Raw genomic sequence first — 25,505 nt, forward strand, 5'->3', positions numbered from 1 at the left:
GGAGCATCTAATGCCTAGGTCAGACCCTCCAGAGATGCCTTTCCCTCTGCCACAAAACCTGCAAGCATCCTTCCTGGAGGCAGGATAACACGGAGCAGAGCTACCGCCAACGCACAATAGACATGCATGTGAAAGGTAAAGCTGTTGGTGTAGGTCACTGAGAGTTTAGCCTTATTTGTTATGTAGCATAACTCAGCTTCTCTGTACTGACACACTTCAGAACCTGGCTCAGCCACTGGCAGGGTAGTGCCCAAGGCAGATTTGTGTGTAAATGAAGAGATGATTTTCACCAGTCAGGTAATTAGTGGAGAGGGAGAGGAGAAGTAACTCTAAGGCTTCTGGTCTGAGGACAGGGATATTGCCAGATCATCAGCTTAGCCGGGAAGCAGGGGGAGGAGGAGGCGGGACTGAAGTTGGTTCTGGACATGTGGGATACAGCAGGGTCTCCATGGAGACACGCGGGTAGGAAGTTGGAAATATAGGACTGATGAGTTCTCTAAGATTGCCAGGGGAAAAGATGGGCACTTTGAACTCCTTAACATTAGGTGATAATTAAATTATGAGAATAGATTCAATGATTCATGGAGAAAGTAAAGAATTTGAAAAGAGGATAAAGGAAGAACATTGAAAAAATGCCTCCACTTAAGGGTGAAGGGTCAAGGGAGGGGGAGCAAAGAGAAAGAACAAAAGGATAACAGAAGCTAAGAAAGAAAGAATTTGAAAACAAATAGCTATTTAACAGTACACTATGCTGAAACTTAGAATAAGAAGAACATCACCTCCTCCTACCAGGTGATGGAATTTTACAAGAGGAGGTCCATGGTGACTTCTGACAGAAGAACAGCACACACTGCAATGAGTATCATTATAAATACAGGTGGTCAAGCTAGGGACTACCTGCCTGATTCTGTATTGCACCATTTTTTAAATTGAGATTCCTGAACATTTCTTGTTTTCTGGAGCCACGCTCTCTCATCTTCAGCCTTTATTGAAAATCACTAATGGCTTTATTCACTACAGTCCTGGGAGGTGTGGAAGCCGAATGCTCACCTGCCACCTTGGGTTTAAAGCTGTCTGGACCTAGTGAAGGTTACTTTTCTTGCTTCCCGGAAGACTTGCTAATTCTAAGTTGTGGGCTACACTGTGGACAGTTTGCTGGCTGAGAATCTTCTTCTGGCATATTCTCATTGGCTCATTCAGCACCACCTATTGAGCACCTACTGTGTGCAAGAACTGGATAATGTTGTCATTTGGAACTGGAACACCTGATGTGGGTCACAGCTCACTGATGTAATTATTTTAGGCCTTCTGATTTCATTCTCATTAATGAGAAGTTTGTGCTAACTCCACATTTCTAAGTTCTGCCTTGATGAGCTTAGCATTGTAAAATAGACAGTCTTTCTACCCTAGTGCTTATTCCCTAGGCAGCATTTTTCATGGCACCGCTTGTCCACCGGGAGGAGTGTTAGGAGAACTTCCATCCGGCTTAGCTGCTTTCTGCCGGGGACCTTACAAGGTGAGCCCACCTCTTTGCATCTCCATTGCTTATCACAGTTTGTGAATTGCCCCTTTGAACCATTAATATTGAACTTAATAGCCATGGTCCAAAAATTAAAAGGATGAGTTCCTGAATCAAATGAATTTTGAGATTTTGTTGTTCAAATCTCTGGGGAGGCTGATGTTTCCTTATTTGAAGGTCCTCCTGGTGAGATTGACATTGGGTCTGCATCACCTTTAGACAACCAGTTTTTAGATGCATTGATAGTTTCTTGTCCGGCCACAAATTTTTGAATTCTAACATCTTTTATAACATGCACTGAGAGAAGACCATGACAAAAATGGCTATTCTTAGACAATGTATCTCACACACTAGAGAAAAGAGTCTTTTACCAGGAAGGGAGATGAATTGGGATCTTGAGAGAATATTTTCATCAGTAAGAAACTTAGCTGAGGAACTCTTATAAAGAAGATTAAATTACAGGGTGTGCTGTGTCCTGATTTACCCTCTGGTGCTCTACGTTCACTTTGAAATCATTTCAAAGAAAAAAAAAATCAGATGAGCAAGAAAAATATACAGAACGAGGACTGCCCTCTGGTGTCTATTTGGACACATAAGCAGAAATGCAGAAGCCTCAGAAAATTTGACAGCACTCAGTTTCCAACCTAAAATTGATTTACAGTAACTAATGATATATATAAAAAAAGCCCCTTTCCAGTAATTTATAGTTTCTTACTAGTTCTGTGTGAAGAACAGGATAATAGATGGTACTTTCAAGTGTTCACTTTGGAGGAGAAATGTATTAATTCTGTCCTATCTATACTCATAGTGGTATTATTTTATTTAAAAAATTGGCCTCATATGGAAAATCTTTACTTCCCACTCTGTTTTGCTATTGACCTAAAACTCTAAAAAATAAAGCCTATTGAAAAATTAGGCCTTGTGGTCTTAAACGATATTGACACAGATGAATAGCAGTGTGGCCGTGGGGTGGAGTACTCCACACTTTGTTGGCTGTGGGTTTCTGGACATTCCTTGCAAAGCTTCACAAATGCTGCTGCTCAGAAGACTATCGGTGTTTTGCGATAATCACATGTTTAGATCTATAGTGTTTTCTAATATGGTTAAAAGGCAGAACAGAGACACCCTGCCAGAGGCTGTCGGTGAGAAAGTCAGATGCCATTTCCTATTTTCTGGTTGGTTTGATCTCATTACTGTTGTTTTTGGAAGGATCTTGTTGAGAAGGTACTGGGTGGTCAAATCCCATTGTTCGGTGCATGGAGAGACCATGGAAATCCCCGGGCAGATAGTTTCTACCCCATCCTAGAGACTGTCTTATCATGTTTTCAGGACATGTAACTCTTCCTTTTTAAATTGTATGTAATTCATAGGCTGGGTGGATGGAGACTAATATGGCCCCACAAATGGGGGCCCCCCCACCCAGGCGACAGTCCCTCAGCACTCATTTCGAGTGAGCCAGGCTGGGGCTTTTAGTTTAGAGACAAAGACAGATGGGGAGGACAGAATGAGTGAGCTACTGGCATTCTCTGTGCCCTGCTAGTCTCCTTATGGCTTGTTGGAGTCAAGCAAATGTTAGAACTTCAGCAAATGGGTGAATGGAAGTATGAATGAATGGAAATAAAGAAGCATTTCAAAGTCCGGTGGAATATGGGTATTCCCTTGCTTTGCATCTCTGGGGTTTGATGACAGGATTCAGCGGTAAAATTAACAGCATATCTGAAACCAAATGAGGATCCCCCACAAAACCAAATGGAACCCCAACTCTCACCAGTTTACACATAAATCTTTACTTCAACTCCAGAGGAGCTGCGGTGACATATAAACAATGGAACTGGATATTTTTCAGCAGAGAGGGACCTCTGTGAGCTGAACACATGGGAGATGGGACCTCTGTGAGCTGACCCCCTGGATCCCCGCTGTTAATCATGCTATCTGGGTGTGTGACGAAGCCTTGAGCTTCCCTGCAGACTCTAGGCTTGTTGATAAAGTGATGCTCTAAAATATCTCACTTTGATGAAAAGATTAGTAAATAGTTCAGGAATATTATTTAGCCTTAAAAAGGAAGGAAATTCTGACACATGCTATGACATGGGTAAACCTGGAACACATTATGCTAAGAGAAGTAAGCCATCAACAGAAACACAAATTCTGTAGGATTCCCCTTATGAGAGGTCGCTAGGGCAGTCAGATTCATAGGGACAGAACCTAGATGGTGGCTTGTAGGAGCTGGGGGAGAGGGATGGAGAGTTGGTGTTTAATGGGTAGAGTGTCAGTTTGGGAAGATAAAGTTCTGGAGACGGGTGGGGGTGATGGTTGCACAACAGTGGGAATATACTTAATATCACTGAATAGTACGCTTACAAATGCTAAAAATGGTTAATCTTATGTAAGAGTATTTCACCATAATAAAAGCAAAAATAATTTGTGTATTCACTTTACAAATACTTCTTGAATGACTGTATATGTCAAGTTCTGTGTTGAGAGCTGGGAGAGAGAAAGATTTATTAGATGTGGTGACCTCAGAAAATGCCATCGACATTTCTGTGAAGATATGACACATCTTGTATGATTTTTGTTTTTTTCTCTCTGAAATTTCCCTCTGGGGTACATTTTTGTATGTGGTCTGAGAAGCAGGTTAACTCTATAATTATTATTTGGTAGTAATGATATTAATGATAATAAATATCACACTTGGAAACATTAAGTCCTAACTTTTAATTCCTTCACAATGTACCAAGCAGACTATTGTAAGGGTTCTAGGTCTGCAGTAAGCCCCTGATTTCCAGCCCAAGGGGGCTGTCTGCTGCTGGTTCTCAGTGGGGAAGGATGTCAGCAGGGAGGTGGGGCAGGAGGTGAGAGCAGAGGAGGGAGAGGGCAGGGCAGGGCTGACGTGCACGGAATGGTGAATCCAACAGCAAAATCAGTAGGTGCTGCCCACTGACTATCAATCAAGGTGCAGTCAGGGCCTTCGGGCTTTGACTTTGGTAAGCCGGCTGGCAGTTTTGTGGGAAGCCACCAAATAAACAATAATTCTAGCCGATACGTCCCTTGTAATGATTCAGAAGTGTGTCTTCAAGTGAGGTGTCAGTGAGGACGTCGGTTTGTAGTGGAGACAAAGGGAAAACGTCAGACCACTGGGAGACCTGGCTAGGTGGGAGACGAGGCCTCCAGCTGCCCCAAGTGAGCACGCACAGCTCGCCTCTGAGCCACCCGAAAGGCACGCGGTCACTGCCGACTTACTGTGGGGTAGGGGTGGGAGCAGAACACGGTGTACTTCCGGATCACGCCGTTCAGCTTGAGAGGAGGGAGCCAGGACACGAAGACCATGGAGGCCGAGGCTGCCGCCGCCTTGACTCCCGCGGGAGGACCTGGAACTGGAAGAGCCGGGCGTGTGGTCACACATGGAGCTTCCATGCGGCGCTCAGGCCGGCTCTGTCTGTCCCCCCTGCCCCCGGCCCCAGCTGGGCCCAGGTCCACTCAGAATCCGTACGATGAAGCCTCATAACGTGGCCTTACTTAAAGATGGGGTCTTTATAGAGGAAATCAAGAAAAACTGGTCATTCGGGTGACCCTAACCCCACAGGACTGGTGTCCCTATAACAAAGGGAAATTTGGACACAGACGCACACAGAGAGAGAAGTCGGCACCCACAGGCCAAGGAGGGCAGCTGGGGACAGACCCTGCCGCCTGGGCACTTGGAGGGAACCAGCCCTCCGCTCCCCTTGGCCCTGGGCTTCTGGCCTCCAGAGCCGGGAGGCAATCCTTTCTGCGGCCGAAGCCCCTGGCTTGTGTGCATTGTTACAGCCCCAGGTCCTGACAAGGCGTCTCTCTTTGTCCAATAAGCCAAAAGCCCCACAGGGCCCAGTCCTTGGGCATGTCCTTTAAGAACCCAGCTTTAGCAAAAATCTCACTAAATCAGTTCAGCCAGAATCCCTTCAGTATCCACCCAATCACCCTGCTCTCTGATCAGCGTTGTTCTCCACCATCCCCCAGGGAACATCTGGTCACCCCAGCCTGCCTTCAGCTGAAGGCCTGTTAGACTGACTCAGAACAGTCCTCACCCCTGACATTTCATCCAGCAACCCTGGCCCTTCCCCTCTCCTCCTTGGCTATAAACTCCCCCTTTTACTTGTGCTCAGAGTCAAGCCCAGTCTCTCCCTTACTGCACGGCCCCTTTGTGTAGACCCTGTACCTGCAGCTCGCCACGGTCCCCTGAACAAAGTCCGTTCTTTGTTGCTGTGCTTTAACAAGGGTCAGGAACCTTCCCAGAACTAATCCAGCCAGTTCAAGTCCCTTTTTCCTGGGAGCCTTTTCTGCCCACTTCAGTCCGTGGCGATTTCCTGCCTCTGGACAGCTGGAGCATTTAGCTTCTGGGCCGTTTGTCTCTGCTATAGTGTTTGGGTCTGAATGGGCTGGGAGGACATCTTGCCTCCTGAGTTAGAAGAGTGAGGGCGAACCACCCCTGTAACCAGACGCCACTGTTTCTTCCCTCAAACACTGTGAAGTGTCCCTTCAACTAAGGGGAAACAGTCTTCAACAAACCCCATCTGAAACCACCTAAGGAGGCTGAGAATGGTGCTAACAACATCAGGTACAATTTGGGAGTGAGACCGGATGACTGCACTTCTCCCTCCCCCATTCTTTTATTCCCTGGGCTGTAGAGAGAGGAGGGGGTGTGGCAGGTGGGACCCTGGGGGAGAGGAAACAGTGTCACTGTCGCCCTGGGAGACGCCTCCCTCGGGGCTCTTGCCTGTCACTGGGCTAACTGTCCACGCGGAGGGTGGGTCCGCCTCCATGTAGGCCTTGAAATTCAAACCAGTATCAGTCCCTTTTGAGCCCTTGGAGAATCTTTGAGACTCATTGCTCCAATAACAACGTAACTGCTTAGTAAATAAATATTCTTGGAGTTGAATGTGCATCTCATGATTGTCCCCTTAAGTTAGAAGAACAAAAACCAGCACCAGCAGTGGGAGTGAACTTGGCTTAGACATGGCCACCATTTGAAAGTATAAAGTCTTGCGACCAATTTCTGGCAAGCCCCGCTGATAGCAGAGGGACCAGAAAAGGGAACACATGTGAGCGATGAAGCCTGGCTTACCACGTCTGTGGCAATGAGGCACCACGTGTTGCCATGGAGGACATGTGCTCAGGTTTCTAATCAATGAGGTCAATAGCTGAGACACCCCCAAACTCACAACCTGGCTCAGAGCCACAGGGCTTCTCCTGAACACCAGCGGTAGAGGAGACATTTGCTTGATGGGCTCACCTTCACAGAGGACCCAGATCAGCCATCACCCTCCATTCCTTCTGGGTGGCGTTCAATGTGCCTCGTTGCCAAGGACGTGGTAACCCAGGCTTCATCACTCACATGTGTTCCCTTTTTTAGACCCTTTGCTGTTAGTGGGACTTGCCAGAAATTGGTCCCAAGATTTTATACTTTCAAACGGTGGCCGTGTCTAAGCCAACCACATGGCTGGTGTTGGTCATGACGAGCATCCCTCCAGCCCGTTTCTTTCTAGGAGCCCAAATACTTGGTCAAAATCCACTTGCATGGCTACTTAACAGGAGCTGGTCACACTTGTTTCCACTCTGTTTGTGACAATTGTACTTGTTATGTAAACCAACATAATAGGAGTATAAAAGAAAGCTGATTCTGTGACAACTGGTGGGACTTCTTAGGAAAGCTTTCTTAAAGGTAAGTTTTAAAAAAAGAGGGCTCAATTAGGTTTGGGCCACGGCCATGGAGAAAAATGGGACAAGTGGCAAAAATCGAGACAAAAATATCCCAAAAACAATTCATGCAAACAGATTTTTGGCAAATGGTGACATGCTTTTACTCCACTATCAAGGAACTTAAACTGGAAATTGTAGATAATCCATAGTGAATATAGTTCATGGAATAGAAGATGACATAGAATTCTACTCTCTTCGCCCAAAGCTTAAAGACATGAGACCAGATCATTTGATTAGACAATGATTAGATAATAAATCTATATTTGAAGGTTTTAAGTTAAAATACGGTGTGTAAGGCATGTCTCTTGGTCACTGTAAAGTGTAGTGACTCATCACTTTAATCAATTATTTCCAATAATTTGTGTTGATCACATTAGATTAAAGGCTGTTTAACTGCACTTACTGTCTCAGCCCCCATCTGGCTCCAGAAGCACTGATTTGGCTTCTCTCTTGTGCAATCTCTCCTTTTAGGGTTACTAGAATTTTGCACAGCAAAATAACTACATAGAAACTGAGGACAAAGACCTTCTGGAAAAGTTCCCTGGATCACCGAGCCAACATTCTGAGCTGGAATTACAAATTTCAGTTCTAGTTTGGATTCTGCCACAATGGTTAAAGTGCAGGCCCTGCAGGCCACTGCAGGCTTTTGTCCAGCTCATCACTTAGTTCTATGTTCTGGGAAAGTTCATTCATTCTTCTAATAAGCCTTCGTTTCCTCACCTATGAGGCTAGAACAATAACTGTACCTCTTCATGGTTGTACTATGAGAGAAAGTTCATGGAAAGAAGGCATATGGTAAGCACCCAATAAACTCTAGCTGTCATTTGTAATAATCATCAGCACTTCCTTACACTACATGTCACGAAAGGATCCTGGCCTTTACTCCATGACTTAGTTTTGAGAGATAAACACCAGGTATCGAGAATGTCAGGTATCAAAAGATGAGAACTCTTGCTAAATATCACTGCCTCACAATAATCATCCCCAACCTACTAGCCAAGTTGGTCAGGGCTCCTTGCTGTCTCCTAAGATTCTTCTCCTTCCTGCTTCTTGTCATCACCACTCAGAGGGATTGCTAAGTCTGTCTCCCCACCAGCCTGCAAGCCCCACTGTGACCTGTCCTCTGCTGTGTCCCCAGTGCCTGGGCCAGTATCTGGGACACACTAGATCCTCAACACAGCCTTTCTAAATGAATTCAAGATGGTCTTGTCAGCTACAGTGTGGTAGGGAGAATGTTAAGATGGTGCCTAATATTCTCACTCTCTCGTAATTCCTCCCCCTTGAATGTGGGAGGTGCCTATCACTGATGAGTGCATCATTCCCATGATCAGGTTATGCTACGTGGCAAAAGTGTAGACAGTCTGAATGAAGATAGAGCAAAGTTCTAATCAGGGAACTTTAAGTTAACCAAAGGGAGAGTATCCTGTGTGGGTGTGAAGTAATCAGACAAGTCCCTTAAAAGAGGGTCTAGGCAGTGACCACAATGGAGGGGGTGAGGTCTTGATAATGTGGGTGAAGGTTGAACCACTGTGCTGTGTATGTGAAACCATCATAAGATTGTATATCAATGATATTTTAATTAAAAAACAAGAGGGTCTATAAATCACCTCCTCTTGGCCTTAAAGAAGCAAACTGCCCTGCTGTGGAGGGGACATGTGACAGGGAATGGCGGGTGGCCTTTGGGAGCTGAGGAGATGCTTTTAGCCCTGCAACCACAGCAACTGGTTCCTGGCAACAAGCAGTGAGCTTGGGAGAGGGTCTGACCTCAGATGAGACCCCAGCCTCAGCCAACACCTTGAATTCAGTCTGCGAGACTGAGCAGGGGACCCAGCTAACCCCTACCAGACCCCTGACCCACGGAAATGGTGAGATAATAAAGCTGTGTTGTTCCTGAGTCTGTGGTAGTTTGTTGCACAGCATAAAAAATGAATCCATACAGAGGTGTCTAATAAAATATCTTAATGTAAAACATCAAAGACAGGGCTCTGAAAAAATACTGCCTTGGGTTTAAGTGCGACAAAAGTCTGACTATGTATGCACACACTCAGTTTCATTTCTGTCTTAATTGTTTTCTGGTCTTAGAGATCAGGCATAAGAAGGTGTGTGTGTGCATGCATACATGCGTATATGTGATCCGTCAAGGTCCACTCAGATCCACCTGAGCCCAAACTCTACAGTGGCCTCCTGAGCTGTGGGCAGATGGCATGATGTCAGGTGGAGGCATTCACAATCCCGCCTGTCACTGTGGCCAAACCACGCACGCGTGGCTCTTTTTTCTCCCCATTTCCACAAGATTCCCCTACTTTGGCCTTTGCTTTTACTAGGGAAGTGGTTTCCAAACATTCTTTAAAGCAGACAGATCTTTTAACTAAAGCATCATGTGTGAAAACAGTATGTAGCACATTTGGAAATGGAGTGGCTCTTCTTGAAGCAGAGTGGGGAGCGTGGGGTCCCCACTGGGCCTTTCGCTTGCCACTGGTTGCCACTGAGTCCCACCCAGGAGTGTAGGACTTCCTAGGAATCTGCACGAGAATCACTCTAGTAGGGGAGCTTTGAGACCCACGCTGCAGAGGCCTCTGGGGCATCCTGGTCTGTGGCTCTGTTGGTGAGCCTGCTGCTGCCCAGAGCACACACAGCACTGCCCTGTGCTGGATTCCAAGCACTATTGATATCCATTGATTATTTGATGGGTAGGCCTTCCCGGGGCACGCGATACCTTCAGTGTCCATTGGGGGGGCAGCACTGTTGGTGGTTAGACACATGGACACACAGTCCGTTGCTGTTAAGGTGCACTGAGGTTTGGTTACACACCTGAGAACACACCATCCGTGCATTCAAGAGAATATATGGCTCAGGATGTGGTGGCCAGAGGACTCAGAGATCCCCTGATGTCTGCTTACATTTCACTCACTCTCAGCTCTACTCTCAGATGTCCTTCCAAAGAGATTGTGGATCGTGGTGGGGAGGGAGCAAAGATGCATGGAGCTGTGTGCGTCAGTGATGTGCTCGGCAAATATTTGACCTTAAACACCAACACCTCTATTTATACATATAAAATGTTTACTTTTGCAGAAAAGGATCAGGGCCAAAACTACCTTATGCCTGCAGAATGAAAATAGCAATTGGAAAATTAATAGATTGTGTTTTGTGTTTTCTTTCCTCACGGCTTTGCTCAGATTATAGTCTCAATAAATCAAACAGTATTAGGATTTCATAAACGTTTTAGAATTCAGAATTAGTTATCGTGTGTTCAAAACCAGAAAGCCAGATCAGCAAATAATCTTTTGCATTCTTGCAGAGTAATAAAGGTACAAGTTCTCATCGATTAGGTAGTCCTTGGAAGAGAATCTGAAACTTGAGCAATTCTCACAGATGCTCAGAAAATGCCCATGGACCTGAGACCACACTTATGAATCTGGTACTATGTCTATAGGCCAGAGAATATGCTTATAGACCCAAGAATATGTCCACGGGCCCAAGAATCTTTATAGAGGCTGGGAACCCACTTAAGGCAGGCACAGAAAATGTGCTCACTAAAAAGTATTTCAATTGCAAATTATCCCCTGCAGAGGTAAACTTGTCTTTTTTGTTTTTTGTTCTATTTATCTATTTATTCTATTTTTTGATTTATTTATCATTTTATTCTATTTTGGAATGTTTTACCAGGAATTTTTCTTTTAAAGGTGATCAGTGACCTAATTACATAATTTAAAACTCCAGGCCTGCTGACACTGAGGAGTTAGGGACCCTAGTTTAAGAAATGTGTTGAACATAGAGGACTGAGTTGAATGTTTGTTGTTAATGTATTAAAATTTTTTACTTGTGAGAGCATCAATAAACACTGAAATTTCAACAGTGACTTAGTGAGGAAGAACTTAATAAATGTTGGCAATTATCATTATTTTACTGCAATTTTATCTACATGTTTACATAATTTAAATGAAGTTGGCAGTGTAATCCAAATTTTAAAATGATAAGATTTCATAACAGAAGTATAAACAGGATCTAAATTCTTAAGTTGATTAAGCATTCTTTCCATGCTAATTAGCCTTTTTCCTTTCTAAATTGGATACAAAATTGCATTCGGTTCTATAAACTGCTTAAATGCCTGTTTATGTTAGATACTAGTCTTAAGGGTGGCTGGCACCATTCTTTGCCATTTCTAAACCAGTTGATTTTTTAAATGTGAATCTGTGAGTAAAGCTCATTATTACACTAATTTTTCCCTTTCCAACTAATCTCTGCTCTGCTTCTTTTAAAAAATGCTGATGATTTACCCTAAGAAAATATTGACCCTCAATTCAGCATCATTCTTGGTCCCACACACCAGCACGAGTGGAATTCTTCACCTCGTTCCGGGGCTAACTGGTTATACCTAAGGCAGCTCGGCCACAGTCGATCGTATTTCCATGTATCATCGGTACCAGATACGAAGGCAGTGAATAATTGATTGACAAATTAGACTCTGGGGCTCAGGGTCAAGTTTTGAGACAGTACTCCATGATTTCTAAAACTGGAGGATTAATTAAAAATTGATCCAAAATTACCAGTCAATAAAGGGCTGTGGAGACCCTTCCTTTCTTAATGGATTTCTGTAAGTCCCTCTGAAAATTGCAGGTGTCAAATTTTATGTTGCTGATCAATTTATTCCTTAAATAGTAATTCCAGTGACATTTGTGTTATTACTTAGCAGTGCAAAAGAATGTTCCACCCCTGCTCTGAAGGAGTGCAGATCAAATAATCGAACATCTAGTGTCAGTAATGATCCCTCTGTGTGTCAAGCTAAGTGTTTCCACACATCACTTGGCTTTTTATATCTTAATTCCATGCATTCTGATCATTACAGTAATTTTGTATACACGAGTCCAGTTCAGAGAAGGTTAGGTAAGATGTCCAAAGTCCTGCAAGCTGCATGCAGGTGACAGGGCCAGTATCTAGATATGGCTCTTTATCCATTACATTTTTAGAAATTAAATTATGGCTGTCTTCACCTAGGAGATAGCTTTGCAGAGCTCTCTATTCATGTGTGACTTCCCAGTGGCATTGCATTTTGACCTTAGATTTCCCTAAATCATCTAATTTTCTTGAGCGGAATTGGCTGACAGCTGCATATTCCTGGGAAGAGCTATCTTCCTGTGCTAGAAAAACTCAAGCTCGTGAGGATTAATTTGTGTGCAGGCCCTAAAGCAAGAAGGACTAGAAAGAGGGTGAAGATACCATGTAAGGATGGGCTCCTGTACTGTTTGGGGGAGCAGGCTGGGGTTTTCTGAGGTGAGAGCAGAGAGTGAGTTGGAAGAAGGCAAGAACAGCAGAGAAGCAGTGCTGGGGAACAGAAGGGCTGAAGAGAGGAGCCCATCCAGGCCTCGTGCAGGAGTCCCTGACTTTGCTGCCACAGGATGGACATGGGGTGGAACCACAGCACGTTTCATCTTCTCTGTAGTGAAGGAGGTTGCCTAGGCACTGAACCTACCAATACATGGGCATTTGTGAGCAAAAGCTCTCCCACCCCCACCCTGCTCAGCTTCCTGGGGAATAGAGTTCTGGAAAGAAGACAAAATAAATTGCAGAGCCAAAATCAGCACCAGATTTAGGTGTATGGTCACCTATTTAGGTTCCATGTCGACCCTTCCTCTAGTATAATTCTGGGCTCTGATTTGGAGAGTCCCATGTGGGTGTCGATTTGACATCAGTTGTTCCTTCCTTTGTTAAGGTGGAGAATGCTTTCTCACTACTGCTATCATATTTACTGCAACTTTAACTGTTTTTCAAACAGGCTTGTATATGGCCCTCAAGGTTTCCCTTAAAATAATGTGGAAAACTAATTGCCATGTAGTTTTTATAGGTATGGAAAATAGTCCCATAACCAAGCCCAAACTACGGAACAGCAAGAATTAATGGTCTGAAACAAAATGCTTTGTGATTCAAAATTTTACTAAATCATCATGAATTCTTGTATTAAATTTTGAAAATTAGCATGAAGTTCTCAAATTAAGGGCTTCTTCTAAAGTGAATCTAAAGCTGGCATAGGATAATATGACTTAGGCTATTACATAATTTTCACGTGGAAGGATGGAAATAATCAGAACTTACACTAATAGCAAAGGAGCCACTGAAATTATCATAATGGGATACAAATCAAGTATGGCATGTGTTACAGCTCTAGAATAAAAGGCATTTTTGTTTAAAGTAATACTGAGCCAAAAAATCAAAAGAAAAAGGAAGAAAAATTATAGGGGAACAGAGAAACAATGGGTAAATCAAACAGAGGTGACACAGGAAGTCGATGGTCTGAATCGTGCTGGAATATTCTGGGAGGGCAGCAGAGGGTTCATACAGGGCAAAGCCAAGAACAGGTGATGAATTAATGGTGGGCTCTCTGACCCAGCTCCCCAACAATAGCTTTAGCCTGGGAATGCTGCCATTTGGCAGGAGCTTCGTGCATCCCCTGGCCTTTCAGACAGGAGCATGGCATTGCACCCACCGCCACCCCATATCTCACCGTCCTCTTTGGTCCGGGTAAAGGTCTGCTCACTTCTGACGCCGTCTCCGGCGCGGGTGAAGGCCAGCACCTGGATGCTGTAGTTGGTGTACTTCTCCAGCCCATCCAGCTCCAGGGAAGGCTGCGTCGTAGTGACATTTTTAATCTCGCCCAGCTCTGGAGGACAAGGAGACGCAGTCGGGTTACTGTGGCCATGGACATGCTTCTTCTCCTACAGTGTGCTTGCTGCCTGGCACCAGGCCGCAGGTCTCCATCTGTCACACCCTGGAATTACTCAGATGGAAGGTGCATGGCCTTTGCATGACATTGACACTCTGTGGCCATTTGGAGCAGATCATTCACACCCAACTGCCACGGAACACTGGGTGCAGCATTGGACTGAGAAACTGAGCAATTCACTCCAAGCTGAGTGTTACAAACCCAACATCAGCCCGCAGCTGCCACTCCCAGAAGTCCTCGGGCCGCGGCTAACCAGCCATGCCCCCCACACCCAGCCTGAGTCCGGGGAAGCCTAGGCCACATGAAGTTCCCTCTGTGGATGTGATTCCAACTGCTCATCAGGAAGCTTCTGCAAGTTGAGTTTTGTTTTTTGTTTAAAAAAACAGACTCTAACATACATGTCTTTTTAAGTACTTAACTTCTTCTCAGATATCTGGGTTGAAATGAGGTGGCTCAGCAAACTCCTCCTTTTACCTGGAGTGAACCTCTTTCTTGCTGGAGTGACATGCTGATGTGTCAGAAACTTAGTGTTAGCTAAAAATGCTTCATTTTCTGGAGTGGGATCAGCTAATAATATTCAAAGATGGAACGTTATGCTCTCCCATGTTAAGCATATTATACATGGCAATTTGAAAACTTACACTGACGTGCTATATAGCCCTGTGGGTGCTCTGGATTCTGCAAGGAGCCGCTTGCAGAGCAGCCAGAGGAGCTGCTGCCCCCAGGGAGAGTGGCTGGCCAGGGACTCTGGGGTACCACCTGCATGCCTGGGCATAGGTTACTAGGAGAATGAGGAGGAGGCCGCAGTCTGGGAGGGATTCCCCTGAAGGTGGCTGTAGTGAAGGCCACCTTTGTAGCAGGTTGTAAAGATAGCTGACAAGCCCTGCATGCTTACTTAGATGCCAGCACTGTTCTGGGTTCAAATGTGAATGCATTTAACCAGCACAGCAATTCTATAACTTCTACAACCCTTTCATGTTACAGGCAAGGAAACTGAGGCAGAGAGAGGCCCGATACCTTGCTGAAGGTAAGGGAGCCTCGTGTAGCCGCTGAGGGCCTGGGCTGAGAGGCACAGTGCATGGCCTCCTGTCCACCGTGCATGAGCTCGGCGCTCTGCTGTGGCCACTGGGTGAAACCGTCACGTAGGCAGGATTCATGCAGAGATTAATGGCTACCCGTTCTGTGATTGTGATGACTGTGGAATGTCTTTCTCGATTTTTTTTTTGTCTCCCAAAGGATAAGGGTGGAACTGGACATAGGAGAAAAGTTGAAGTTAAAATAGTACGTGGGTGGCTAGGATTTGTCACACACATGCCAGGGACCCTGTGTGGGGAAGTGGCACGTAAGGGGTGTTGGGTCCCAGACATGGCCCCAGACCTGACTGCAGGCCAAAGGCCTGTTCTCACCTGGAGCAGACTGTGGGCGAGGTCTGGGGGCAGGGTGCTTTGCTGGACAGAGAAAGCAGTGCAGAAGAGCAGTCCCCAAAGGGTACATTTGGCTTAGGGTCTTCTGGAGAGGCACCCAGGATGCAGACTTTAGGGGCCACAATTTAGAAGCTCAAGAGGCTTATGGAGATAAGAAAAGTCTGCTCATGCGTGCGGTTGATGTGCACTCGAAAGGTCACCCATCTTTAGCCCCAAGCGGGTCAGAAGTGTTCCCCTCTGAAGGATGGGTCCGTCCCGTGAGCACCGGGTCTCTTTCCATTGTGTTATTCATTTACACTTTTCGTTTCCTTGAACACATCTCATAGAGGTCAGCTGGGTTGGGTGAAAGACTCCAAATGCTAATGGAAAAAGTTTAAGTGTAGATCTCATCAAGAACTTTCTAATTTAGGAGCTTCCCACCGTGCCAGAGATCTCACAACACACCTGCGGACTCGCCATCCGGGAGTGGGGTTATGCGGGGGTTGTGCGCCGGGTGCTAGGGATAGGAACCTTGCTAAAACATTTGACGTACTGGGGCCTCTGCTTTTCTGTTTTTGCTTCTTCTTCTCTTTAAGAAGGGCCCAGGGGTGTCTACCTGGCAGGGAAAGTGCACTCTGACTTTATGAAGGGGGAGAAATCTGTACTGCTCAGCTCTGCTCTTCCTGAATGAGACACCTTGATGAGAAGCCTGGCTCAGAGCAGGGGGACAGGGGCGAGCACCCTGACCATTCCTGACCATTTTAAAGATGCAACAGTTCAACAACAGAGTCACATCTGCTCACGAGTTACTATCCATTTGGAATGAATATTTAAATGTTTAATTATTTAGGGTTCATACCTCTTTAATGAACAGATTTATCACAAACCAGGAGGACAATTGTAGTCAGAACTCTTCAAAATTACCCCCAAGGATTTCTAAAACTACTTGTGTGCCCCACAAGCACCTGTGCTCTCTGGTGGGAGGATGTTTTCCTGACCAGCAGGTGCTTGGTTAGATTAGCAGATATGGAGGAAAAAGAAAATCACAAAACAAGCCCAGTGTGCACAGGGTGCTCCATCTGCCTCTCCTTCTGGTTGTGGTTCTTTTTCTATGAGTTAAGTAGGATTTGTACCATTTACCTTTCAGAGCCCCAGTAAGGTAACTTTAAAAATCCAAGGAGCTAAAGAATAATGTTTAGTTGAAGTTATGAGTAAAATAATATAAAATGAATACATAAAATAAACTTAGAAATCATACTGATGCTGTTACAAGAAGTTTTTTTAATTTATATTTTAAAACAATTGTTTTATGTATTTTCTTATAGCTTCCCTCATTCTCAAAGGGTTTTAAGGCAGAAGCCAAAATAGCGGTGGAAATAACTTCTGTGAAGTGCCCCCGTCCATCCCAGCAGCCCAGCACGCACCCTCACTGGCACCTAATGTTCCTTCACTTCAGAAACGACCATTTTGGTCTTGAAGAAACATAAGGCATGAAAAGTTCCTCAGGTTCAGATGGAGATGGTGACTTTGTGAGGTACACTATTTTACTAGCAATCTAGGTGAACTGCTTCCATCAGGTCTTAAAGAGTATTGAACTTTCTGATTATGACACAATACTCAGAAATTTCACTGACATACTGTATATTTTATCTGCCCTATCAAATACATTAACGAGTTTTATTTTATCTGTTCACATTAACAATGCCAAAATTCTTTCTTATACATATTTTTGAAAGCATTTGAGGCAATTGCTAATCACAGAGGTAGTAACAATCTGTCTCTCCCAGTCCCCATGAGTGTGTGAGAGCATGTGTACGTGATCATATGTGTGTGTGTGTGTGTGTGTGTGTGTGTGTGTGTGTGTGTGTGTGAGAGAGAGAGAGAGAGAGAGAGGGAGAGAGATGTTTCTGCAGGGCTTGGTGGGTCTAGTCCTTTACACAGTCACTACATGCTTTATGTCTGCGGGAACCTGGGGCTCTGACCTGAGGGTGCTTCAGCAGAAGTCGCCTGTTAATTCAGAATGTCATCTCTTACAAGCAGCAGGTGCTGAGTGACTGTTTCTAAGTAGGTTTATGTTTCTGAGGGTTTCTTTCTTATCTTCTGGAGGTTAAGTGTAGAGCCTCTATATCCCTTTGATCTTAATACAGGGAGTAAAAGTATCTTTAAAATTGTATGCATTTCCAAACATTCATTATTTAAAGACTTTTATGTTTTTGAATAGTCAAGCTTTTGAAGCCTTAAAAGGTTAAAACTGGTGATATCTTAACCACATTACCCATCGTAGGTCTAAGGTGCTAACAGGCAATATTGGCAGGCATGAATGATTGTGAACATGGATGCCATGGATGAACAGTCACCATGGGACTCTGGAAATATGTCCAACGAGAACAAAAACGTAAGATTTCAGTGCAATTGCCTTTAGGTGAGTGTGTTAAGGTGTTTAATGTCATCTTATTCAAGATGAGGTTTAGGAACGAGAACAGGTATAGACAATCATATCCTATGTATTGTGTCAATAAAACAGATACTTCAACAAACTTTCATTGTTCTATGCTTTACACCTATGGTAAAGCATTTTTTAAAGCTTTTCTGGGGGACGAGAGATGTTAAAGAATCATCTGTCCCTCCGCGGGGCAAGCGGAGCATTACTGGGCTTTGACTCTCTGTGCATTAGATTCTCCCTGCGCACTGGCCTAGAGCGCCAGCAGAGCAGACTGTGCAGTCCCAGCGTCTTGCATGAGCCCAGCGAGGAGCATTTGCCCCGTTACCGTGTCTGCTGTGGGTCAAGGGGTGAGTCTGTAGCATGCCTCTAGTGCTGGGTACTACACTTGACATCAAAAGCAGCTGGGCCTTGTCCTCGGCCCTGAGAAGCAAGTCTGAGATGGATGTAAACAGCTCAGGCTCCCATGCTGCTATTTATCTGCAAATTAAGCTTATTTTGCTAGTGTGTCTCCCGTCCTTTACCCTGGCACCAATAGCGGTTCCCCCTGCAGTCTCCAAAGCCCTGTGGGTGCCATTTATCTGGTAGCCCTGAGTGGGGATGGGAGGTATCTGGAAGGCTCTGTCTGTGTTTGTCCTAATTCAGGAGAGCATGTCCCAGAAAGCAGCCCCAGAAAGAGGGGCAGCACCCCCAGGGATGGATGGGTGGGCAGGGGAGGGCGTGTGTGTGAACGGCCCATCTTGGGACATAAGCAGAGAGCAGACTTTGGGAGGCCTGTCCTGTTAGGGGTGCAGCACAGGTGTGCACCTAACGTGTTCATGGAGTGGGGCTCAGCCTGGGGCTCAGCCTCCACCACTGGAAAGCAAAGACACTAAGCTGTATACTCCCCAGAAATTCTGGCTCCCATCCTGCCACCACCTAGCCCCTCGAACACCTTTCGAGGGGTATCATTTTCCCCTCAAGGTGTTCTGACATTCTTGCCGAACCCGCTGAGTTCTACTGGGGAACTAGAAGAGGTCAGCCTTTTGGGATACACATCACATAGAACTTTCTAGATACACCAAGGTTTTGGTGCCACCTGCAGAGACTTGACATACATGCTCACAACTAGGGAAACACATTCATGTCTAAATTCCCAAGTGCCACCTCCCTCCTATACCTCAGATTGCTTTTTGGAAGATGCAGGGTGTTCTAAACAACTGTATATGCCTGTTAACATTTTGGATGAAAGATAAGAACTGAAGGGCAGGGGAAAAGAGGAAAGCATCCATGATAAAGATGTGCCCCCACATCCTGAACCCCATATTGAGAGGGGGGTCCATCGAGCATCCTTTGGGGCAAACTCAAAATGCTCCTTTAGTCCTCTTACCTCCGTCCATGAGGTTGGCCCAGTAAATGACTCTGAAGCCCTGGAGAATTCCATTCAAGGCTTCCTTGGACAGTGTGGACCAGGAGATCGATATGCTTTCTGGTGATGTTGCTATGGCTTGGACATTTTCAGGGGGGTAGCTGGGCACTGAAATTAAATAATTAAATCTGTAATAACTGTGGGCGGTTTGAGTAGCGAAGCAATCTTCGATAAGCAGCATTCGTTTAATATTTCAATGTGCAAACAAAAGAAAAACTTGCACTCAATCCCCCAAGTTAAGGGCAAACAATGAGTATCATTTCCCTATACAAATATCGTGATAAGTCAGTAAAATATTATGAGTTTATGCATATGTCCTAATAGATTTCCATAGTCTCTCCTTCCAGCTTAACTTCTCCACTTTAAAGGAGGTCGCCCTGGGCTTAAGGAGTTGGGGAAACTTCTGATCTTACTTCACAAGTAAAAGACCACTGCTTGTTTGCTGTGTTTTCCCATCACTCTTGTAAGTTGCTGTTTTAAGTTACGTTTACTTTATACAGTACATTCCCTCCATATTTAGTAATATCTGGCATCCAAGCTGGAAGCCTTGCTACTGAAAAGTGCTAAAATGCAGACACAATCATAGTGCACTCTGCCCCATCGCCACCAAGCCTCCTTTCTGGACTGTAACACTGTCAGACGGAAAAGAGGAAATAAGGTACAGGCCACATGAATATTTGAAGTATTTTTCACATTGAGTTTGTGCAAACCTTAAACGTTGTGGCTGGGAGAGGGGACACGGTATTGACTGAACCACAAACATCAGTGAAAAATCAGCATCGAATCGAAAACCAGAAGGCATATTTAACCATGACTGCAAAGGTTCTGAACATGGAAAGGAAATCCCAGTCTTCAGGCTTGTAAATTGACGGTAAAAATGGTTCCGAAATTATAGATGTAAGGCGTCCTGTGCCTCAAACCTATGATCGAGTGGCTAATTGCACAAGAGGCGACTGCAGCACAAACTTGCTGTCTTAAACTTAATGCTACAATTAACCCCGAATCTTGTCTCTGCACACAAACGCCTGTGGCTCTGGAACCAGCGTTCTCACTTCAAGCACAACTAGAAATGGGAGCTTTTGAGTTTTTTCACTGTCACGGTGAATTGTCTTCCCTGTCACCGTGGTAACTTCCTTTTGGCCACTAGAGGGCGCTCGGTCACCGTGCGATCTGCCCAGAAGTCGGCGCCTGTCTGTTTTCGGTCCAGAATGCTCGAAAATAGAAAACAAATCAAACAGGAGGAAAGAAAAAAAAAAAAAATCCTCCTTAACACTGATTTGGGAGAAATTCTTAGAAAATCGGGTTTCTACATTCTGGTCAGACTCCCTCTGCAGTCGTAGGGAGAGCCTGGTTTGCACTTGAAAAACCCCGATTCTAGTGCTTCAAATGAATGAGAAAGATGCCGGCCGGGGAATGGATTTTGGCCGTGCAGTCAAAATCTGTCAGGGGCAGAACGGAACCAAAGTGGTCCACGAGCTTCTTCACGGCGCCCCCAGCCCCACGGGCCCCACGCCTCTGTCACCGTGAAGCCGGCAGGGGCCCGGCAGGCACCACTGCGGGTCCCCAGAACAGACCTTTGGGGAAGGAGAGGCGCGAGCCGAGGCCGCCGGAACCTACCATCCTCGAGCGTGGTGGTGATGATTTCCTGAGAAGAAGGCCCCGTCCCAGCCCGGTTGCAGGCCTGCACCACCAGCCCGTACTGGGTGAACTTATTTAGGTTGTCCAGGGTGTAGATCTCACTGTCCCCAGTGGTGTCAATGCTGATGATGTTGAACTGGAAGTTGCCTCCAGTGCTGTACTCCCGGTAACCTATCTGGTAGCCGCGGATAATCCCATTTTGCAAATGTTTCTTGGGAGCCTAAACAGGAAAGAAAAGAGCACGCTGAAGAATGCTTGAGTATGGCAGGGGGGACCTGCCCCCCGCCCCTCGCTTCTTAGGGAAACACACTAAAATCAGAAGGCATTGTAACAAGAGAAGTGGGTGCGGCAGTGTCGGCCCTCCAGGAGTCAGTCAGTCGCTGACTCTGCGCGGCGGCCCTTGGCCAGGCGCTCTGCCTGTGTGAGGACACCCAGCCCTCAGCCAGCTTGGGAGACGGGACTACAAATGGTGCTACCAATGACCCTCGTGTGCCGCAGGAGGCCTCACAAACCTAAGGCACAAGGGCGATCTGGCCCCAGAGCCCGAGCTCTCAGCCCCTCCAGCATGCTGCCACGGCCGGAGTGCTGGAGGGCCATGGTGTACCCCAGCCGGCACGTGGGGACACCGATCTCTGTGCATGCAGCCGACGAACTATGAGCTAGCCGCTCTGCCAGAACGCTCTAGGTGCTGGGGGACAGAATTGATTTTTTTGAAAAAGGTCCCTGGCCTCATGAAGCTCACACTCTAATGGAATATTCCAGAATAAAGGTGTTTCCAGGGTGAAAGCTAGAGGGGAAAGGGCATCCACAGCTGGCAGGAAGGCAGACCTCTTTCATTAGGGCCTAAGACATTTTAGAATCACTTTCTAGTGATGGGAAACGGGCAAGCGTGAGGCCGGAGTGAGCTTCTCTCTGCGAACGGTAAAGGGTCTGCTGAGTGGACGACAGAGCAGTGCTGGCTGACACATTGGCCTTTTTGAAGAAACCAGCTTCTTGCCAAATACAAGAATAACACCAAAGTGGTACTCTAAAGCCATAGAAGTTTTTCAGACTTTCCAGTAGTCAAGATATATATGTGTGTGTGTGTGTGTGTGTGTGTGTGCAAGTTGCACGTGTATTTGTGTTGTCTGTGGGCTATGTGTGTGTATGTGTATATATGTGAGTGTGTGTGCATGTGTGTGAACGTGTGTGTGTGCATATAACTATAAACCATGAACTTAGGTCTCTCAGGGCTATGATAAGCTTTCTCTTCCCTGACAGTCCAGTTGGAGAGAAAAAACCGTAGAGAAATCTAAAGTGTCCAGGTGTAGGCACTGGGTGGTTAAGGCCAGCGGGCATCCAGAAAATGGCCAAATATGATGAGGATATGGAATCTTGGGGAGGGTGCCTGGGGCACAGCGGGAGAAATGACAGAGAACAGATAGGGTGGGAAGCATGGTGGGGTGTGTCCTCCACCAGGGGCAAGACGTGAACCAGGGGGGAACTCACACAGTGAGAAGGCAGAAAGTTCTAAGCAGATATGCGGCATTAGTGAATTGAGCAAATATTTATGGATTTTGATATGCCAACCTCCCAGTAGGGTGAACTGCCTCTGGCTGTCTTTAGGTGTGAATCTGAGCTACACAAAAGCAGTGAAATCACATTTCTTTTTAAAAGCATCATTCCTCATTTACGGCTTTCTTGGATTCCAGTTGCTTTGCTCAGCAACCAGTCTGACGTGGTGCGTTTCCATGGCTGTAATAGAAATCAGTGTAAACCATTCCTTTCTAGCCAAGTTGGTTAGACCCTGACATAAGAGCTCATACCTCCTTATTATAAGCAAATATCTATGCAGTCCTGTTTTTGCATTGATGAACTATGACTTTTCACTTTGCTCTGAAATCAGATCTAAAGGTTTTAGATTTTGAGAATTAAATTACATGGGAATTGTTTGATCACAACCACTGAGATTGCATTCCTGTCATTTAATTAATTCATGAAATTGTTTCTTACAAAAGGCATCTATGAGTCAAATTTAAAACAAAGATATTTCTACTCTTTCACATAGTTGTCCAGTGTTAAATACAGTGACCCAACTACACATGATAAATATTTTTAAAAATCACATTTGTGTGCATCAAATACCCTAACTTTCAACTGGCTCCTTGTGAAAGTTTAAGCCTCCTTAAGATACCAAGTCAGGGTCACAGTCCGGGGACAGGGAGTCAGGTCAAGCAGGAAGTGCAGGCAATGGAGGCAAATGCGCGTAAGAAAATGTGTCCATACTGCAACCAAGTCAGCTGCATTTCCTGCAAGTACAGAGACCTGCTTGCCAATACTTAGCCCCTTGGACTTGGGGGACTGATTATGCCTGTCTTCTGGTTGCACAAGCAACATGGAGACATCTTGCTTTTTGCCCCCCTCTCCATGGGTAAAATCACATTCTAACTGCTTAAGTATGATAGGAAACACAGGTGTTTTTATTCTATTCCACTTCAATATTTTGTTAAAAATTAATAGAACATTCTTAATATTTTTTTTAGAACTAAATTTTAGTCCTGCTACTCCTAGAGTAACATAAAGTTTGTTTTTGCTTACTGGGTCCTTCCGCAAAATATTTTGTAGAAAAATTATTTTATTTCGTTTTATAATAGAAGTATGTAGCCATCACTCCTAAGCAATTGCTATTTATATTTTTGATACAGTTCTATTTATCTAAGAGAAATCGAAGATTTGGGTTTTTTTTTAAACACATGGTCGTCTTCATATTCTGCACAATTTGGTGTCCAGTTTTTTTCATTTCACATGCTTTATGATCATGTTCCCATGTTTACTTCACAGTCTTTAAAAATCATATTCCATATATTGATGTTTTATTTCATTTAACCCTTTTCCCATTGTCAGGGATATTATCGTTTTGTAATTTATTTTCTACCACAAATGCTGTGTTAAGGACTTCTGTAATATACTTTTTCTGCTTTTAGGTATATTTATTGGAACCTAGTTCCTGAAGTGGCTGGCTGTCTTATTTCAGAAAGGTTGTGTTTCAACTGGCTGTTAATGAGATAGGATTTTTTTGTAAATCTTTTGCATGTGCAATAAATATGCAACTTAAGAAACCGTATTTCTCACAAGGAACAAATGAGAGAACCATCTTCCAGTTTCCTTGACATGGGACATCCTGGTTTTGAAGAGATAAGTGTGGACTAAAGTGGTGCATTTTCTGAAGGTAGTGGTCCTTTCTTTTCAGGGTTCTGGTATAATCTATGGCTATCTTGCAGAGTGAATCGCGCCTGGGAAAGAAGTGACTGATGCTTCTTACAAATGGAACACAAGCTTTTCATTCCTAGCTTGCAGGTCCCCAGAGGCTTTTGAAACAATCTCACCAAGGTTGTATGGGGGTGGGGAGTGAGTTCTAATAGGTATGTGACTCTGTTGTGGGGCCCTGGAAAGGTCCTTGAACTAGTTTCTGGTGATGGCTGCACATGTCTGTGAACCTACGAAAGACCTGAGCATTCACTTAAAACTGTGAAGGAAAGGTACATTCATTCCATCTCAATAAAGCTCTTTCAATGAAAGACAGTGTGTGGAAATCAGCTCTAGGTTATTTATCTTTCTAATGGAATCACAAGATCCCCCCAGGTCCTGCACCCCTACCATGACCACCACCAAGCGATTCTCACTCTACTTCCACCACCACATCTCCGGCATCACCGTCACCACCACCAAAGTCACCACCACCACATCCGACAACTGCGACCACTGCCTCCACGTCCCACCGCCAGCGCTCCGCCCACCACCTGCCTCACCAGCGTCACCACCGTCACACCGCCTTCATCACCGCTCCCACCTCCACGGCCTCCACCTGCTCAGCACTTACTTTCCTGGTCAGTGCACAAGTGGGATGTTACACATACATGTGTTCCCAGCTGTCCTCACAACCACTCCAAGAGGTCTTGTTATCCTTCCTTACAGATAAAGAAACTGAAGTTAAAACATACTTCTCAGGGTAGGCGAGGAGCTGGAATTCTACCAAAGGTTTTCTAAGAGCTGAATTTAGTTTCCATTATTCACAGAGCCTAAAATAATTGTTCTCCTTTTTGCAAAGTTTGTGAATTAGGTTTGTAAAGTTACAGTAAACAAAGTATTTTTAATCAAAGAAAAATTTACCAAATGATAGCAAAGAGAAAGTGTTATATTGTCATGCACAAAAAACAAGCCAACATTCTAACTATACCAGGCAAAGTTTATGTTTTGTTATTAACTTGTAGGCTGAACGGTCAGATTTCAATTTAGGGATATGTTTACATGAAAGAAATCCTTAAGGACATACTGAAAAACAGAGATCTCTTTTTGAAAAAAATCCATAAATAAAGGCATTTTGTACATTAAGTGTAGGGGATTTTAGGGCTGTGGTACAAATGCTGAAGTGTTTTGGAAGTGACCCAGAAGTTCTCTCTGAGTTGTGTGGACAGCAAGCCAGTGGAGGGGGTAAGCGGGGTTCAGGGGTACCCGTGAAGGCACTTCAGCCTGTTGGCAGTGGGCTTCCTACTGCGCCAAGACAAGTTAGTACCTAACACCCTTTGTTCTGAACAATTGTCTTGGATGGTACTTTAAACCATTCGGCTCTGGAGACCATGTTGGTTGGTGCATGCAGAGGAGAAAAT

The 25,505-nt window shown here is 45.0% G+C and overlaps 1 protein-coding gene across 2 annotated transcripts in view; it reads right to left on the minus strand.

Moving 5' to 3' along the window:
* DSCAM (DS cell adhesion molecule) overlaps positions 1–25,505 on the minus strand; it is a 713,077-nt gene that overhangs the window by 74,301 nt on the left and 613,271 nt on the right. For both annotated transcript variants that reach the window (XM_057504762.1, XM_057504765.1), the window contains exons 17-20: positions 20,839–21,079; positions 19,183–19,329; positions 13,752–13,907; positions 4,760–4,893 (exon numbers count right to left, since the gene is read on the minus strand). In XM_057504762.1, coding sequence (XP_057360745.1) covers positions 4,760–4,893; positions 13,752–13,907; positions 19,183–19,329; positions 20,839–21,079 — 678 coding nt within the window. The remainder of the gene's footprint in view (positions 1–4,759; positions 4,894–13,751; positions 13,908–19,182; positions 19,330–20,838; positions 21,080–25,505) is intronic.

Source organism: Manis pentadactyla, chromosome 1 (genome assembly GCF_030020395.1).
Source record: "Manis pentadactyla isolate mManPen7 chromosome 1, mManPen7.hap1, whole genome shotgun sequence".
In the NCBI taxonomy this organism is placed as follows: Eukaryota; Metazoa; Chordata; class Mammalia; order Pholidota; family Manidae; genus Manis; species Manis pentadactyla.